The following is an 18486-nucleotide window of genomic DNA, read 5'->3' on the forward strand; positions in this document are numbered from 1 at the left end:
TGATTTCAATCAGACGCTCACACACACATACACACAGATGTGTAGATCTGTAAATGCATATACAGATTCAAATATCTCCCAAGTATCTCTCTAGAGCAGACCACACTCCTGAACTGCAGACGTATACCCAGATACCTGCTTGACACCTACACTTATTGCCCAGTGGGAATCCTAAACTTAACAAAATCCCAAATTGAGCTCAGGATCCACTCTTCCTACTTCTCAGCCACCGTTCTCCAAGACAAAGCTATTTATTTTCTCCTGTCCATTCAATGGCCTAAGCCCCAAGTTCTAATCTTTCTTGGTTCTTTGTTCTGCTCATAATCTCCTTCAAGTACATAAGCAAACCCTTTTGGTTGTCTCTGGACCCAGCTCTACTATTATATTCTCTTCTACAACAGCTCTAGTCCAAACAACCTCCCTCCGGGCAATGGGTCCTAACTGTTCTCTCCCCCTCCCCTCTTGTTTCTCCATGGCCAATTCTTCATTGAGAAGTTAGATGAGATTTTCTAAAAGGTAAATCTGATAGTGTCACTCTCCTGTTTAAAACCTTTGCCAGTTTTTTGACTGTTTGTTGACTGACTACCTCATACATAGAAGTCTTAATCAGCATATGAAGTGAGTTCTAATCATCACTATGGATTGTTTAATATCCTAAACACCTAAAAGTCCAGTTGGGGTTGGGGTTTTCTCTGGGAAGAAGGGGAAGGCAAGATAAGCAACGTGGCTGCTGTTAAGCTGGCAGGGATGAAGGTTTAGGAGAGGTCTAGGGTTTCATACAGGGATGAAACCAGGATGGTTCCAGAGCCCTGAACGTGCCTTTTGACCAAGTCAGAGCTTGCTGTCATAGGCATTTGAGCCAGGAAAGCAGGCAAGTATAATTCAGCCTAGTGACGAGACAGCCCATGACAGCACTTTCAGGCCCGCTGAAATCAATAAACCCAGGGAGTGGGAGTTTCATGTTTCTCCAGCAACACCACAGGTCATGTTGTCTTGGAGTTAATGGTCTAAGGGATGAGAATGAGAGCTAAGGGATTAATTGTTAGACTCTTCATTAACCCAAGAAAACACAGCAAGACACATTTGGCTTCCACACAAAATCATACAAAATTCTCTCTTTATTAAATATACATTATTTACAGTTTAAGTCTTTCTTCTGTACAACAGTAACCATAGAAAACAAAGAAATCTAAGGCTAATGTTTTATTTTTCCCCATACAGTGTATTATTAAGACATGTTACGTGGTCTACAAAACTGACTTGGAACGAGGCAACATCACTTGAGATTCTGTTTTGGGAACAAAAATGAGAAGATCCGAAGGAAAAAGCAAGACTCTGGCAGATCTACAAAGAGAGGTGACCTGTTTTGTGCTTTTGCCATAATAGAAAGTCTACATATAGTTTTGGGGGGGGGGAGAAGTTATTTTGCATTTTATTATTTACTTGTTAAAAATAATCCCCCCACTCTTTCTCATTCCTGAAAAAGGAGGACCACTGCGTGCCAGAGAGAGATTTCCCATCTGAAATGGACATGGGAATGGGCTATCATAGAGATCAGCAAGCTGCAGTCCATGGGCCAAATCTGACATGTGGCCTGTTCTGTGAATAAAGTTTTACTGGAACACAGCCATGCCTCTTTGTCCGTGTATGGCCCACTTCCTGCCACAGCAGAAGAAGGGAGTATTTGCAACTTTCAGACTGTCTGGCTTGCAGAGCCTAAATTAAACCATCCAGCCCTTTACAGAAAAAGTTTGCTGACTCTTTCCCTATCAAATCCTGGAGGCAGACTCCTGGTTCCCCCTCAGCCTGCCCTTCTATTCCCAGTGACAACCCTGCACCCCTTTTGCCTCTTCCAGTTGACTGAAGGAAGGGACAGCTTAAGACGACAGCACATGATATCAGGAGGCCTGTTAACTACCAGCTTCAGAAGGAGAAAAGTGTTCGTGTTGGACCTCACTAAATAAGACCCTCTCACACTATAACTATGCTGCTTTAAAGCAAGGTTTGGTATTTTTTGCATGAGTATTTAAGGCAGGGCAAGGTTACACAGGTTGACACTGCCATTCGGATAGAAGAGACTATGTTAATATTTCATGTAAAGCCTTGGGGATGGGGTTGACTATAATGGAAAAGTATGACTAGGCAGAAGCCTGTTAAGTATTATCCCTTAGAGTTTCACTGAAAGTTTCTACTTATGGGCCTTCCAAAGAATCTACAGGGTAATACAATGTTCCTCTTGAATGCCCAGCACCTTTTTCATGTCCTCTGAGGCTACCGCTGGCATCTGAGGCATGGAAGAACATGATGTGAATGAAAATAAGACCAACATTTAATTATTAAAACAATTAGATTAACCTTTGGTCATGGCTTAGGACTGCTCTCCCAATTTTGTTCTGGTATTCTGCGTCAGTGGTCAGGATTGAGAAAACCAGTGTTCCTAAATAGTGTTAGATGGTGGGTCCCTGGCAGTATCTGTTGTTGGGGATGGACAGTATCACATCGTCTTATAATGTGGCATGCCACATGGATGGCAGGACCAATGAAGGGGAAAGAAGGACTGCTAGACTGATTTCAGGACCTCAAGTATCCCACCCATGGGGCTTTTGATTTGGGATAGTGGATTCGAAGAGTTGTTCTGACACCTTCTTGTCCTTAAAATTGTATCTGGGTGTTCAACCTTGGCAGGTTGGGTCACTGTGGTGATAGCACACAATGAAAATCTTGTTGAAATAAAAATATTGGGGGCAGGAGGGAGACGTGGTTGGAGTAGGGCTGAGAAGGGTAAAAAAAATGTCATGCCAAGGTTGGTAATGGATTCATCATGTGAAGCCCATGATATTGCCTCTTTCCCTAATGTGTAAGACAGTGATCCAAATGCACTGAAGGGACTCCTGATTTAGGAGCCAAGAAAGAGGGAAGAGTTGTTGCCCCTGCTCCATGGTGGGAGCAATGACCCTCCACACCTGAGATGGCCACCGACTGTTGCCACAGATCCCCCCTTCCTCCTCAACGTGTTCACAGCAGGTGTGGTCGAAACACCCACACCAAGCTTTGCCTTCATCCTCGCTCACGTCTACTCAGCCACTTTGCAGTCTAAACATTACAAAAGACAGACAACTAGCTGACAAAGTACAATATTTCACTAAAAAAAAAAAACTAAAATGTGCTTTTCTGTTCTTTCTCAGAGCTCCATAGTGCAAAATAAGAGAAAAATCACTCAAAAATAGCAAGAGTTCAGTATCAAACCCTTATACGAAGGTTTCAAACAACCACCAACTCAAGAGGAGATGTGTCTATCCCTACTGAAGAGCCGTGTATGTAGGATGTCCTGGAGAAAGCCTGACTAACAGCCCTATTTACAAAATCTTTGTGTATGTGTCTGCTTACGCTGCTTTTTCCCCCTTTAAGAGGTTTAACTGTTTGGGATTTGTGGAAGCAACGATGCACACCAGGGACCCAAAACTGCAAACTAGATGGGCTCAACAACACTGGGGGTAGGAGTGTGGGAGGAAGGGCGGAGAAAAGAACCAAGAACAGTGTGTGGAAATAATTCAATTACGCTGCGTGTCTTTTAAAGAAAACATTTTCCAACTGCATGACAGACATGAAGTAGCACTCAGTCAGCCTCCATGTTTTCTGAAAGTTTGGGGTTTGCTTTCGCCTTTTCCCATGAACCATTTTCACATCTGCGGGAACAAGGAAACCTCTTTATTCCTTTGGTCTGCTTGTGACCCGTAGGACAACGGGAGCCTAAGTATGTCAAAGCCTTTAGGCTAAGGAAAAATGAGGAGGAGAGCTACACACTGTCTCAAATTCCTCTTGGCAGGCCGGGGTTGCAATGTGGACTTGATGGATTGCAGCTGTGGGGGAATTCAAAGGAAGCCAGGGCAAGTTGGTGGACAAACTGTCAAGGCTTTTTGTAAGAAAGATTTCAACAGCCTGATTCCTATTTCCCTGAATATCTTGGAGGAAACACTCTGTTCGTAGCCTCCCGGTGCGGCTCCTCTAAGTGAATGAGCTTCCTGCAGAGAAGAGACAGGTGTGACTTTCAGGATTGGAAAAAAACTCACCCGGGGCACAGAGGTGAGACCTCACTTAGATGGACAACAATTTTTAGTCAGTTATTTACTCAAAGCTACTTCATCTCGTTCTCAGAGACCTTTCTAAGTAGAGTCAAATGGTTCGTGGGGACAAAGAAGGGTTTTAGGAGGGGCAAGAGGACAGCAGACACATTAAGGGGCATTCGGAAGAGCAAATGGTTACAACCACATGGCCTTGAAGGAATTGATATGAGAGGAGGAGGGGAGGGGAAGTGGAGGTTGTTGTCCCTCCCCCACAGAGGGCCCCCAAGCCATCGCTTAGGTCTGACTGATGAGAAGGGGCTTCAGAATCCCTCAACCAGAAAAGAAGCAAGAATGGAAAGAATCAGTCCTTCCCCAAAGTACTTTAGAGACAAGGACCATCTTTTCTTGCCGTTCCTAAAGAGTTAATCCACTTCCCCCTACAGAAATATATCTGCATAGGCAGATATTTGGTTCGAGGAAGAGAAACACGGCGGCATATTGAAAGTGGAATATACAAGAAAAATTATGAACATTTTCCAGAAAATTATCTGCTTCAGTCCCTAGCCAAGGCTTTGCAGAAATAATCATGCAGGACCTCTGCTCTATATTCTATAACACTCTCTGCCTGGCCCTTTTACAACAATTATACCTTGTCTTGCCCCAATAGACTTGGAGCTCCTCTAAGGGCAAGAACAAGGTATAATTTATATTTGTGCAGCCAATGTCTAGTTCAACCCTTGGGGTACTGGGCATTCAGTATGTACTTCATGATGAATAAGGAAAGGGAACAATCTATTTCTTTTGTTCTGATCCTGCTCCTGTTACCCTGCAATGGTCATGGAGCTAACAAAAGGTAGAAGTCAGGTTTAGTGCCATGTCTGTGATTACAAGAGGGAACAGAAACTGTTTGAAAAAATCAGTCCTGGGATCCTTAAAATAAATCTCCCATATGCAGCTGAGACTGAACAGAAGAGGCTAAGTTATCCATAAACCCTTATCCAGAGAAGCGACAAATGTCTAATTCTCTAGGTGAATTCTCATAGAGACCACGGCAGTCTAACCTATACACCCAGCGAATGTTGCAGTGGGTGTCAAGTATTTTTCAGAGTAAGCATACATACTGTTGCTTATGTAAATAGGTTTGCTTGGTAGAAATTATATCAATAAAGTATCCCCCTTAGAATGTGAAATTGCACAGGTGCTTTCAGTTTTGCTGTAAAGCAACCACATTCCATATATTATTTTTGTAATCCACAGCTATCAAGGACCGAGGGCTACAGTGGGGGATTATGGTGATCCAGCTCTCAGAGCATGCAGTTAGGAAACCTGATTACTGAAGCAGAAAACAGGGGTTAAGGAGGGGGCAGAGTGCTTTCAATGACGATTTGTTTTAGATTATAATTGCTCAAAGGTCAGAACACTCACGCGATTCAACAGTTGCACAAAACTACCTGGGTTTGGTACCACTGAGGAAAGACAGGCAGAGTTAGCACTTATTTCTAAGTGAAAATTGTGTTTTGCTTTGGAGGGAGCTGCTTGCTTGTTTCCATATACATCTAGTGAAAGTCAGTGTTCTCTGGGGTTACGAAACAATCCAACCCTGTAAAAATAATTCTGGTTTAGCCCTGAGACTTTACTTACAAGAGTGATGTGCTGATTGCACGGTCTTGGCATTGGTTTCTCGGCCTGTGATACGGAGCGCGTATGTATAGACAGTCTACATGCGTGGGGAGGCATGCTGGTGGATTCTGCAGTGTGAGAGGGGCAAGAAGAGAGCTTCACGGAATCTTCACCCTATAGAACTACCTACAAGCATTTATAAGTGGATGAGGAAAGCAAATACTCGGAGTTGGCCTTTGCTAGTTCTCCGTTTCTTCTGTCAGCGCTATGCCAGCAAAATATAGTCCTCGCTTCTCAGAGACTTGAATAATGAGGGGTTCCAGTTTTATTCCTCACACCTTCCTTTGCCTTTCCATTTCATTATTGGAGACGCTTCAGGCTAAACCTACTGTGCTTCGTGGTGACTTTTATTTCAGGGAGAAAGGACTATGTCCCCCTAGTCCAAATCAGCAAGAGGCTGATTTATATACAGCCTTTTTTATGGAAATCAACAATTCAAAAGTGAACATTGGAAATAGGGGTGGAAGGGGCAGGAGAAAATAATATTTAAAGATCTTTCCTCTTATTGATGAATCATTCATCTTATTAAAAATGCTAGAAGAAAAAAAACAACAACAAAAAACAAACAAACAAACAAACAAAAAAAAAACCAAAGATGCCAGCGTTGGAATCCTTTAAATACATTTACTAGCAAAATGATATAATGATGATGTGATTAAGAATCTGCAGAAAGTTTTAAGAAGAGAATGTATATTTAGAACAACATCTTCAAGTTGATAAATATGATTACAAGCTGATCCTTGCCCACGTACTCAGACCCTGAAAGGAAAGCCTGAAACGGATTTGAGATGAGACGGAGCTAATGAGTTCTTCATCGTGAGCCTGGCCACGCCAGGGGAGATAGACACACTAAGAAGAAAATGGAATGTCTGCTCACTGTCAAGGCTGGCAAACTGCAACGTGGTAATTGTTTCCCAAACTGAATCTGTCTCATAAAGAGAATCGGCAAGGACTTTCCACATTTGTGGATCGTTATATTGGCATTTTCAGCATACCGGAGACTTTATATTGTTTTCCCCTTCTCTTTTTCTCCAAGATGGCCCAGAGGCAGAGTGAGACCCATCGCCATAGTAAAATCGTTAGGATTCTTACCACCACCTCGTGGATGAGCTAGGGATGCCTTCTTGAAGGAATAACTATGTTTCTTCGATGCTTTGTTTTCGGGAGGGACAGATACCCTGAAACTTCACATCACCTCATGTGAGAGTCTATGTCTGCAAAAAGATGTGTGTGGGGGCCTTTATATACATGGAATATAGATGACTTTAAAATGTGATTCACTGTAGAACCTAAGAGGGCCTCTCAAACTAAGCAGTGAGGGTTCACCAGGGAAACCATAATGCCCCAGTCAGTACGCCCTGAACCTCCCAGAGAATGTCTCTATGGACAGAGGTGGGTCATCGTGTCTGCTAGAAAACATGACACCTGCATTCATTCACTTTAGTCACTAGATCGTTGGCGAGTAGATAGAAGGGAAGAATCCTCCTTGATATTTCTCTTCTTTCGTGCAGTTTTGTTTTTTTTTAAATTTTTTGTTTTCATTTTTGTTTTTAAAGCTCTTCATGGAACCAGGTACTATTTTAGACCTTTATTTGAATTTCTTTATGTTGCAGCAACTTATATATATATTTATATATATATATATATACCTTAGTATAATAATCCCAGGAATAACCTAGCTAACATTTCCTACAAAATTGGAAGAGGCATTTTTGAAGTTATAGAACATCTACTTCCTAGCAGCTTTCCTTTTTACCTCCTAGTTTCAAGATACTATTTTCCATGCTTCCCCTAGGTTTATGCTATTGTGTGCTGTTCTAAAGTGTCAGCCCCAGGAGAGAGTGGCATGAAAGGAGCAAAGGAATGGCTCACTACTATAAGGAATTTTATATTTGAAATACTCAGGGGAGAAGAGTCAAAGTGAAAAAGGGTGATGGGTTAGGGCAATGGGAGTCCTGTGGTAAGGAAAAGCAACACAAAACGAACCTCTCTTAATCCTTTGAAAGTGCCACTGAAGCAAACCAGGTTTTTAGCGTCTTTTTTCTCTACCCTGAGTTCCTTGGTAGGAGTGAACTTGAGATAGGGGAGGATGTCAAGGGTGACTGTCATATGCCTAAGTCACAGAGCTCAGGTTCAACATAAGCCTGAGGTTTAATGCAAGACTGGACGGCTGTGAAATTAAAGAGTGCATCTTACTTAGAAACTGGAAATATAGAACTAAATATGCACATGTACACCCATGTGTCTCTTCTTTGTCTAGAGTAAAGTCAGTCTGTTGAGTGGTCACTATCACCACCATAACTTTGTCGGAAAGGAAGGCAGTGGCCATAGCTGCCTGGTCTTCTGGGCTGGGTCAAGAGGATAGATGCTGTGGTTGATACAGGGGTGTGCCAAACATAATTGGCAAACAAATGAGAAAAGGAGGATGACCAAAATGAAAAGATAGGAGAAAGGAGAAAAAATTTAACAACAACCCAAAGAATATTAGGTGACCCTGCAGTTTCTCAGATGAAATATTCCCGCTTACACTCGCTCACTGTGTTTTGCAAGTCAATGTCATTTCTAAAGGAGCTGTCCAAATTTTCTGGGTATTCCTTCTCCTTCATCTGGTTAGTGCGGTGTGACTGCTTATGCTGGTAAAGGAAGCGGGTCATGATGCCGATGATAGAGAAGATGATGAATATCACCACTGCTATCACTCCTGTTGAGAAAGAGGAAAGAAAGAGAGAAGGAAATCATCATGGATCATCTACTCGGAAGAGATGATTCAGTCGAGGCAGGCAAGGCACTCAGTAGAACGAAACAAAACTAACCCAACAAGGAACAACAGATTCTTGCCCAGAAATGAAGACCAGCTGAAATGCCTTCAGTCTTCAGTTTCTAAGAAGCCAGAAAGAAAGCCATTCTAAATCAGAGAATGCCATCATATAAATATGGACTCATCCTGGCCAAGGATTTCTTAGTTATTTCCTCAAGACCTGATTTAGGCCTAAAGATGCAACAGAATCTTTTAATTAGCACATGTGCCATTTGTAACCGCTTGTAATTTCTTTGTCCCCTTGCAACTAAATATTTTAGAACTACTTCAGCACCCTAGAGAACCATCCCGAAGCATCACACACCTCAATACACCCTCTCCTGATGTAAATTCCTTTAGGGTGTATGTTTGCTTTGCTAAAAATGATTTGCTATGTAATGGGACGCTTCCCAAACATACAGGGCACTCCTCCACTGCTCCGTGCTCTGCTAGGCATGGGCCGGTGCAGAGATGGTATGTTCTGTTTTCCGGAGACGCCGAGTCAGCTGAAATGGCAGACCTCTTCCAGTTACGTCAGGTTCCCGCCGGCTCTCATTGCATGTGATTTTACAGCATCTACTCGGCAAGTTGCCCTCGCTGACTCGAAGGTCTCGTCCCTACCCTTTGCCAGGAAGCCTCTCGGGATGCAAAGAGCAAAGTCAGCAAAAAGAGGGTGAAAATGCAGAATCTGGTGACTTTGAAACGGGAGAATGCATCTATACATGAATGTAGGTTTTCCAACATTCAAATATTTGAGAAGTATGTATGACATTCACATATAAGCTTATTCCCAAGAAAGTGTGTATTCTGCTGTTTTGTTTCTCTTTCTGAGTAGAATGGAGAGTGACAAAATGTGTTAATTTTAGAACATTAGCTTTGGACATCCTACACCATGATTTACATAAGCATGGATATTTGAGAGTTGAAAATATTGAGTGCACATCTTCTACCGATTTGTATCAGAGCTGGGGCCATCATTAAGATTGCTTACTTTAAAAAAATATATTCCTAAACCCTTATACAGCATTTTCCCTGACTATTTCAGAATCAGGCAGAGTAAAGCCACGTAAGTTAACAAACCTATGAATAAACTGGGTGGCAGTGAGGGACTCCCAAGAACTGGCTGCAGCTTTATGAGATGAAATACAGAACTAATTTCTACTTCTTTTACACAGACTGTTAGAGGGATTTTCCCAAGGGGCTAGGATGCCTTTCCTGCTCTTAGAGACTCACGAAAGCATATAACTGGGTGGGAAATGTCAGCAGTCACAAAAGTCTCTTCTCCACATGTCAAATGAGAAATTGTTGGAAGAGAAACAGACAATACATTCTTTCTTGATGCCAAACAAAAATCAAATTGGACTCTCTTCCCTGAAGCAGAAATTCAGGTCAGACATTTTAAGAACTTCCTTGAGGAGGAAAGGTCACAGTGTCCGTTGCTCACAGTCGTATTGTAATGGGGCACCTCTGTGCTTCCACAGCCATTTGTACATCCTCCCTCAAAACACTACTCGCTAGTCCCTTGTTTTCTGCTTACCAGTCCCCTCTCGCACCAGGCTGTGAGTTCTTTGAGGGAAGCATCCACGTATCCCTATACTTAGCACAGGGCTTGACCCATAGCTGAGGCTCATTAAACAGAAGTTAAATGAATGGATAGTGCCGACTTTTAACAGAACTCCATCTGGTGTGGATCAGTTCATCTGGCCTGCCAGAAGGCAGCGATGGGGGCACCGTCTAGGGCTATGGCTCCTGGATGACAACGAATTTAGTCTCTCACAAGTGTCTAACATTAAACAAGGTTTGGGGATCGTTCTGTGTTGCAAGGCCAAGGCGGAAAGAAACAAGCCACTGGAGGACGCAGCCAGGCTGAGGCAGGATAAAAAGGGGTGAGACCAACAGGCAGGGAGAAAATGGAAAGGCTGGGGAGGGGGGAGGGAGAGGGAAGCTCACAGCAGAGTAGACAAGATCTGTATCTGTAACCATATGTGCTGCTGGATTTGGAACTCCAGTCCTGTGGGCTTCACCCTGCTCATTAGATCCAACCCAAATCACTTGCTGGAGAAAGCTGACAGGTCTGGGGCTTTCACCCATCTGTCTGCCCCAACATGGCTTCTTCCCATATGTTTTATTGGTGTGCTGTGTTTGTGCTTTAGGAAAACTGACAACTGCATGAGATGAACAGGGTGCACACTGCCTGCCGCTAAGTAAATGTCCCAGCTGTTGACTCAGTAGTCGGCTGCCTGATAGATCGGGAGCAGGATGCATCCATGGGACTGTAGATGCTGGGGGAAGAGGGCGCTTTTGATCAAACAGCACCCATGACTATTCTTGAAAAGGCTCCCTCCCAGTCTCACAGATCATGCGGGGCTCTGGATGCTAGATGGCCATAATTAAGGAAGGAATCAAATACATCTCTCCCAAGCACAGAATCATTTATGTCCTCTCTGCTTTCAGCAACAAGGAATGATTTACCTCCAATGACGGCCGAGTCACTTCGAACTGCATTGGTGAGCGGTTCCCGCTCATCTGTCTTCCCAAAGGGATCTGCAACGAGTAAAATACATGGCACTTCATTCCTCACTCAGAGTCCTGGAAGGCGGTCAACAATACGGACTTGAGAAGACACATCTGTGGGTTAGACCAAGTGCTCTCAAACAGTTGTGAGCTTGCAGTTTTTTGTTTTTTTGTTTTTTTTTTAGGAACCCAAACAAACATACACACAAAAAAGCATCCGAGGTACACAACTTCCACCCCATAGCTCCGTGACTATTGGCTTCTACGTCAGCTGTAGGGGCTAAAACAGAAGATGGTGGAACCCACCCATATCTGCGTTTGCCTACAGTTTACCTCCCAGATTAACCTTGATGTCCCTCTCTGCTTTGCTGGACCATTGCTATTCATGACAATGGCCTCTTACTTCAAGCATGCATATTCTGTCTGCTTCAGAGATTTCTTTAGCTGCGTAAGGATTCTGGGCCCATTGACAGAAAAGACAAGGGTGCTGGGGGATTAACACCTCCACGGAACCCTCACTGTCGGGGAGGGGGATTTCACTATATGCATGTTTACATATATAGTAAAAGAAAAACGAACATCAATCAAGTTTGAAGGCACGTAGATCTGGGTTTGAATCTTACTCTGCCACTTGTTGGCCTGGTGACATTGAGCTGGAAAGCAAGCAATTTTTAAAAATGTTATTTATTTTGAGAGAGAGAATGAATGAGTGGGGGAGGGGCAGAGAGAGGGAGATAGAGAATCCCAATCAGGTTCCATGCTGTCAGCACAGCCTGATGTGGGGTTCGATTTCACAAACTGTGAAGTCATGACCTGAGCTGAAAATAAGAATTGGACACTTAACCGACTGAGCTACCCAGGCATCCCCAGAAAACATTTTTTAAATAACAAATCAGCAAATGTATTAAAAGGGGATAATGGTACCGGTATGTATGCATATGGTGCATGTGATATTTTCAGACCTATAATAGCTGTCATCATTATCACTGCATCCTTAGGAAATGCCTACAACATGAGTATTATTTTTCCCGTTTCACAAATAAGGAGATTAGATCATAGTCATTTAGTAACTTGTCTGGAGTTCTATAGTTCATCCATGGCAGATTCAGAATTCAAATCAAGGCTAGTCACCTATCACATTGTGCTTCTTTCCATTATGCCTCACTGCTTCCAGGAAGACACCAAGCTTGGTGACGAGTGGGCAACAGCAAAACTCAACCCACTTTCTTTGTTCATAATTAATAACTAATTTGGCAACTGATTACCACACTTGATTAAATTAAAACAAATCCCAGGGATGCTTTAAGTTCCCCACGATGATGGTGACTAAGGAAAGACAGAAGAGGTGTTTTAGGGAGTGGTAAAGTGAGAGAAGATATATGGATGATACTGCTGTGGGACTTTCCTATTGTTAAGGAAGGCTGATTATATCACATGAATTATATTAGTTCAACAACAAATCTGCCTCTCTGACCCTAAACTCTTCAATCCTCAGAGTGGTAGGTGGTAGTCATTTAAACTGTAGTGTGTATACACACACACACACACACACACACACACACATACACACACACATAGTGTGTATATATACATATGTGTATATATACATAGTGTGTGTGTATATATATATATATATACACACACTTGTATATGCACAAATATGCATGTAGTTCTAACTACTCATCATATTAAAAGTGGGATTATATTCAATATATATAAAGTTCAACCATGAGAAATCAGTCATAATTCTTAACTACCTGTGATCATATAAAATAAGGACTTGAGTAATACTACCCTTTAACCTAGAGAATTCTTGAAGATATCAAAAGTAGTACTATCAGGGGGCGCCTGGGTGGCTCAGTCTGTTGAGTGCTCGACTTTGGCTCAGGTCATGATCTCATGGTTCATGGGTTCAAGCCCTGCATTGGGCTCTGTGCTGACAGTTCAGAGTCTGGAGCCTGCTTCGTTTTCTGTCTCTCTGACCCTCCCCCACTAGTGCTCTGTCTCTCTGTTTCTCTCTCTCTCTCTCTCTGTCAAAAATAAATAAATATTAAAAATATTTTTCATTCCTTTAAAAAAAAAGTAGCACTATCAAAGGAGGGCCGTTGCACTGTACCTGATGAAGAGTCCACTGTGGTCACTGCATTCACATCCGCATCCACCACAGAGCCACAGCTGGATTCTGTCAGGGTCCCTTGGACAGTCACAGGTGCGATGGTGGCGTGACGCAGGGCTGCCTTCAGGGGTGCTACCTGGTTGTATTGGACTGAAGACAGGCATCCGACAAAACCCATGATGTTTGCTTTGGCAACTTCAGAATCCAATCCAAGATGCTCTGCAAGATGGGAGACAAGCTGGTGTGTGTGTGTGTGTGTGTGTATGTGTGTGTGTGTGTGTGTGTGTGTGTTCTCTTTTTCAAACTATGCCTCATAACCTCTTTAAATAATGTCTAAAATTCCAGAAATTGCCTTGTAATTCTTTGTATTAAGGGAAACCATTCCAGGTCTTTCTTTGTCTCCTCTTCCCAAACCTTATCCCCATGATTATCATCGGTGTATCAACCACCTCTCATAGGAAACTATTAGGGCCATCTTTGCTTTGAGATAACATTTCAAACTTCCAAAGTCTAATTCGTGTATTTTATGCACTGTGACAAAGACTTAATAAATCTGTTCTACACTCTAAATGTTTTATAAAATTTATTTCATTATCCCCATCACCATTAATCTATGGATGCCGGGGATTAGTTCAAGCACACTACAATGCTCATTACAACATCACACTCAAAAGTGTCACAAGGGAAAAAAAAATGAAAACAGGTAGAGGGAATAGAAGTCAAAGTGGCACTTCCAGAAGTTTCTCACGTTCAGTGTTTTAAGCGGTCTGTATAAACTGACCAGACTCGAGATTTTCACCTGCTTAGTTCTGTTCATGGTACTGATTGGGGAGCACGGATTTTCTGACAGCAGTCTTCCAAAGTATCTTTGACTCTTTGTGAAAGGTGAAGAAGCAATCATTGATTAACAGCAAGATCAAATGTCTTATTCTCTTCAAGATTTGTAGTAAGATTACTCAGCCACTTTTTCTCTTCTAGCTAAGATCATTTAAACAAATTGCTATGATACAATTACATACAACTACAATACACATGAGCTGTTTCTTCTATTTAAGGTGCAATAGTTTAACCCTACCTACATGATTCAAATCATTATTTTATTATGATACTCGGTTTATTTTCTGGAAGAGGGCAGGTGCTTCCCTCTCTACCCATTGGAGATTAAATTTATTTCAAATCCATGTATGGTCAAAGAGTGCCTCCATGTATCTCCAGGTGAGAATTTTTTGGGCAGCATGCAGAAAGAGATGTGATGAGAATATGGAAGAAAATGAGAAATTAATATCCCTTAACAATACCTTTTCCAGTTTTGCCCTTATATTCTCCGCCTTTGACACCCATGTATACCTCACCAGTCTATCGTCCCTCCCTTCTTACCAAAAAAAGGAAAGAAACCATGCATATTAATTTTATGTAGCCACTAAAACAAATTACCACAAACCTAGACAGTTGAAATTAAACAACCTAACATAACACCAATTTGTTGTCTTATAATTCTGTAAAAGTCTGACATGGATCTTGCCAGGCTAAAATCAAGGTGCCTGCAAGGCTGCAGTTCTTACAGAGGTTCTAGGGGGGTAATCTGTCGTCTTTACCTATCCCCTCTGAGACACCCAGTCCTTAGATTATTGTCCTTCCCCCCATCTTCAAAGCCAGGTATGGTGCACGTCTTTCCTCCACAGCTACATCTGCTTCTAATTCGCTTCTGTTGCCTTCTTCTTTCACTTTAAGAACCCCTGTGATTGCATTGGGCTCACCCAAAAGCTCCAGAATAATCTCCCTATTTTAAGCTAGGTGATTAGCAACACTAATTGCATTTGCAACCTTACTTCCTCTTTGCCACTTAACCTAACACATTCACAGGTTCTGAGGATTAGGGCTTGGGTATCTCCGTGGGCCATTCTTCCTACCCCTGCATGTCGGAGATTTCATGAGAATTGTCCAGGCAATGATAATGAAAATTCAATAGCGATGTGAAGTGACGCTTCTGTGAATGTAACAGAACATTGGGGCAGGGCAGGAAACTGCTGATTTCCAAAGAATCCAATAAATATCCTATATATTCCAAAAAAACATCCTATAGTAGCTGTATGTATTTGTTACTCATTAAAGGATCATACGTATGTTTATTTCTTAATAATACGGGCTTTAAAAGACTTTGTCTCAGAAGAGACTTTTTAAACATTGTTATTTAATAGTCTCCCAGGCCAAAAAGCTTTCTCTAATGAAGACCAGTTGCTCCTGCCCAAATGTCACTAGAATGTGATCTACGCAGCTATAATTCCAAATGCACATTCACTACTGAGTGGAAGTTATCAAGGGGTTCAATTAGAGATCAGAGCATTTAGCGAAAGAGGCAGAAGACAAGAGCAGAAAAACATAAACTGGCATGAAGTTTCTGCCTTGTAGGAAGGATTTCAAAGCAGCTGAAAGTGACATGTCAATGTCACTATGTCTTAAGGGTCTAAGTCAAAAGTGCCAGATCTCATTTCCAGAACCCAGTTAGAAAGAAGCTTATATCAGGCCCAAGGTCTTTAGAGGACATCACTATAGTGACTGCTAGGAATACATGCTCCAGGTACAAGAATCAGCACGTGGAGAGATTGGGGATAATGCCAGAAAATGACATTCTCTCCTTAGGAAGAGATGTTTCGGACAAAGTCTTATGTCGAGGAAAGTGCATTTATTCTAGATGAATAATAAAGATGGAAACCTGGGGATGCTTATGAAAAGAAATGAAAGAGACAAGAATCACTTATAGGAGAAAATACTCCCAGTGTGAGGCCTGATATAACGATTTCTCATATCTTTACATATATGGAGACAGAAAAAAAAGTTAGGATTATTTTTCCTTCTTATAACCTTGTTAAGTAATATGCAGTAAGGAATAATCATTTGCTAAAACAAACAAACAAACAAACAACCCAAAGAAAAACAAAAACAAAAACAAAAAAAACCCTCAAAAGCCACAAGGACTCGATATTCACCATGTATTAAGTACCTATTATGTAACTATGCAGTAATTCTTTGCAAAGTATTATTTCTTTTCCCCTCAAAGTTTCTTCCAGATATTTGTTACTCTCTTCCAAAATTTACAGGTGAGGAAACTGACACATCGAAAAGTTAAAAGATATAAAAATGATTGTGTGGCAAAGTTGAGGCCCCACCAAAGTTGAGGTTATAACTTGAAATGCCAAACTATATATATTTTTTAACTCTTCCCATTCAGTTAACCTCCCCCTGCTGGTTTGAGTTCCATCCCCACCACTTTCTGCAGATCTTTGGGTAAGTTAACCTTTCTGAGATTTAGTTTCTCCAACCAGAAAATGGAGACAACAGTACGAACTTCCTGTGTTGTCATTTCCTTTTATTTGTAGCTGAAATTTAGTTGATGTACAATAGTATAATAATTTCAGGTATATGACATAGTGATGACAATTACACACATTATAAAATACTCACCATAAGTGTAGGAACCATCTGTCACCATATGCTATTTCCATATAATTGACTGCATTGCCTATGCTGTACTGTTATTCCCCATGACTATTTGACAAATGGGATTTTGTACCTCTTGATTCCCTTCACCTATTTCATCCATCCCCCCACCCCCTCCTCTCTGGCAACTACCAATTTGTTTTCTGTATTTATGAGTCTGATTTTTTTTTTGTCTTTTCATTAGTTTTGTGTTTTTTAGATTCCATATGTAAGTAAAGTCACATGTTGTCTTTCTCTGACTTATTTCGCTTAGCATAATACCCTCTAAGTCCATCCACCTTGTTGGAAACGGCAAGATCGCATTCTTTTTACGGTTGAGTAATATTCTATTGTATACACCACATCTTCTTTATCCATTCATCTGTCCATGGACATCTGGGTTGCTTCCATATCTTGGTTATTGTAAATAATGTTGCAATAAACACTGGGGTGCATATATCTTTTGAATTAGCATTTTTGTGTTCTTTGGGTAAATACTCAGCAGGGCAATTACTGGATCATACAGTAGTTTTATTTTTTTAATTTTTTGAGGAACCTCCTTAACTGTTTTCCACATTGGTTGCACCAAATTACATTCCCACCAACAGTTCATGAGGGTCCCCTTTCGCCACATCCTCGCCAATTCTTGCTACTTGCCTTTTTTAATTTTTGACATTCTGAATGGTATGAGGTGTATTGTGCTTTGGATTTCCATTTGAAATGCCAAATTCTGTATCTAAGCTATGCTGCCTCCCCCAAAACTCCCCAAACATATCATGGGTAGAAAAAGATATTTTTTACATTATTAAGAAGAAATAAGTTGCAAAAACTAAGGAAAACACAAGTCATTTTGATTGCATTTGCTCGTTAGAATTTGCTGAACTCCTAGGGGCACTTGTACCCCAATGTTCATAGCAGCACTCTCAACAATAGCCAAATTATGGAAAGAGCCTAAATGTCCATCAACTGATGAATGGATAAAGAAATTGTGGTTTATATACACTATGGAATACTACGTGGCAATGAGAAAAAATGAAATATGGCCTTTTGTAGCAACGTGGATGGAACTGGAGAGTGTGATGCTAAGTGAAATAAGCCATACAGAGAAAGACAGATACCATATGGTTTCACTCTTATGTGGATCCTGAGAAACTTAACAGGAACCCATGGGGGAGGGGAAGGAAAAAAAAAAAAAAAGAGGTTAGAGTGGGAGAGAGCCAAAGCATAAGAGACTGTTGAGAACTGAGAACAAACTAAGGGTTGATGGGGGGTGGGAGGGAGGAGAGGGTGGGTGATGGGTATTGAGGAGGGCACCTTTTGGGATGAGCACTGGGTGTTGTATGGAAACCAATTTGACAATAAATTTCATATATAAATAAAAAAAAAAGAATTTGCTGAACTCCGTGTTATATTAAATACATAATGTGTTTCATAATTCATTTTATTATTTTTAGGTTACAGTTGCATTAGAATCATAAGGAACTAGAGCATGTGTGGGCTACAGAATGAAAAACAGAAGACGAACTCAAACATGAATGTGGCTCCTCCGAAATGACAGAACAAGAATACAAAGGCCCCACCAGTGAAGAATGCTGCTGTCTCTTTCTCACTCTTTTCACAATTTTCTGCTCCCACTTAAGAGTGCCATCCACTCAAGGAGAATGACATGGTGTCTCCTTATACTACATACCACCACCTGAAGGAACCGCAGGTATTTTACAAAGAAAAAACCTCCAGAACGTCTTGTTTGAAATTGACTTAGTTTCTCCCTCTCAGCACGCTTCGAACATCATTGAAATATGGTTTCTGATTCTCATTACAGTCTATCCCAACTGCCC

At 41.5% G+C, this 18486-nt stretch overlaps 1 protein-coding gene across 1 annotated transcript in view; it reads right to left on the reverse strand.

Moving 5' to 3' along the window:
* Nucleotides 1-1083: 1083 nt before the first annotated feature.
* CNTNAP5 (contactin associated protein family member 5) overlaps nt 1084-18486 on the reverse strand; it is a 777640-nt gene continuing 760237 nt past the window's right edge. Inside the window, exons 20-22 of the mRNA XM_040474651.1 lie at nt 13172-13390; nt 11014-11085; nt 1084-8445 (exon numbers count right to left, since the gene is read on the reverse strand). Of these exons, the coding sequence (XP_040330585.1) occupies nt 8249-8445; nt 11014-11085; nt 13172-13390 (488 nt within the window). The 3' untranslated portion in view covers nt 1084-8248. The remainder of the gene's footprint in view (nt 8446-11013; nt 11086-13171; nt 13391-18486) is intronic.

This window comes from Herpailurus yagouaroundi, unplaced genomic scaffold (assembly GCF_014898765.1).
Source record: "Herpailurus yagouaroundi ecotype Mexico unplaced genomic scaffold, PumYag 140, whole genome shotgun sequence".
NCBI classification, from domain to species: Eukaryota; Metazoa; Chordata; class Mammalia; order Carnivora; family Felidae; genus Herpailurus; species Herpailurus yagouaroundi.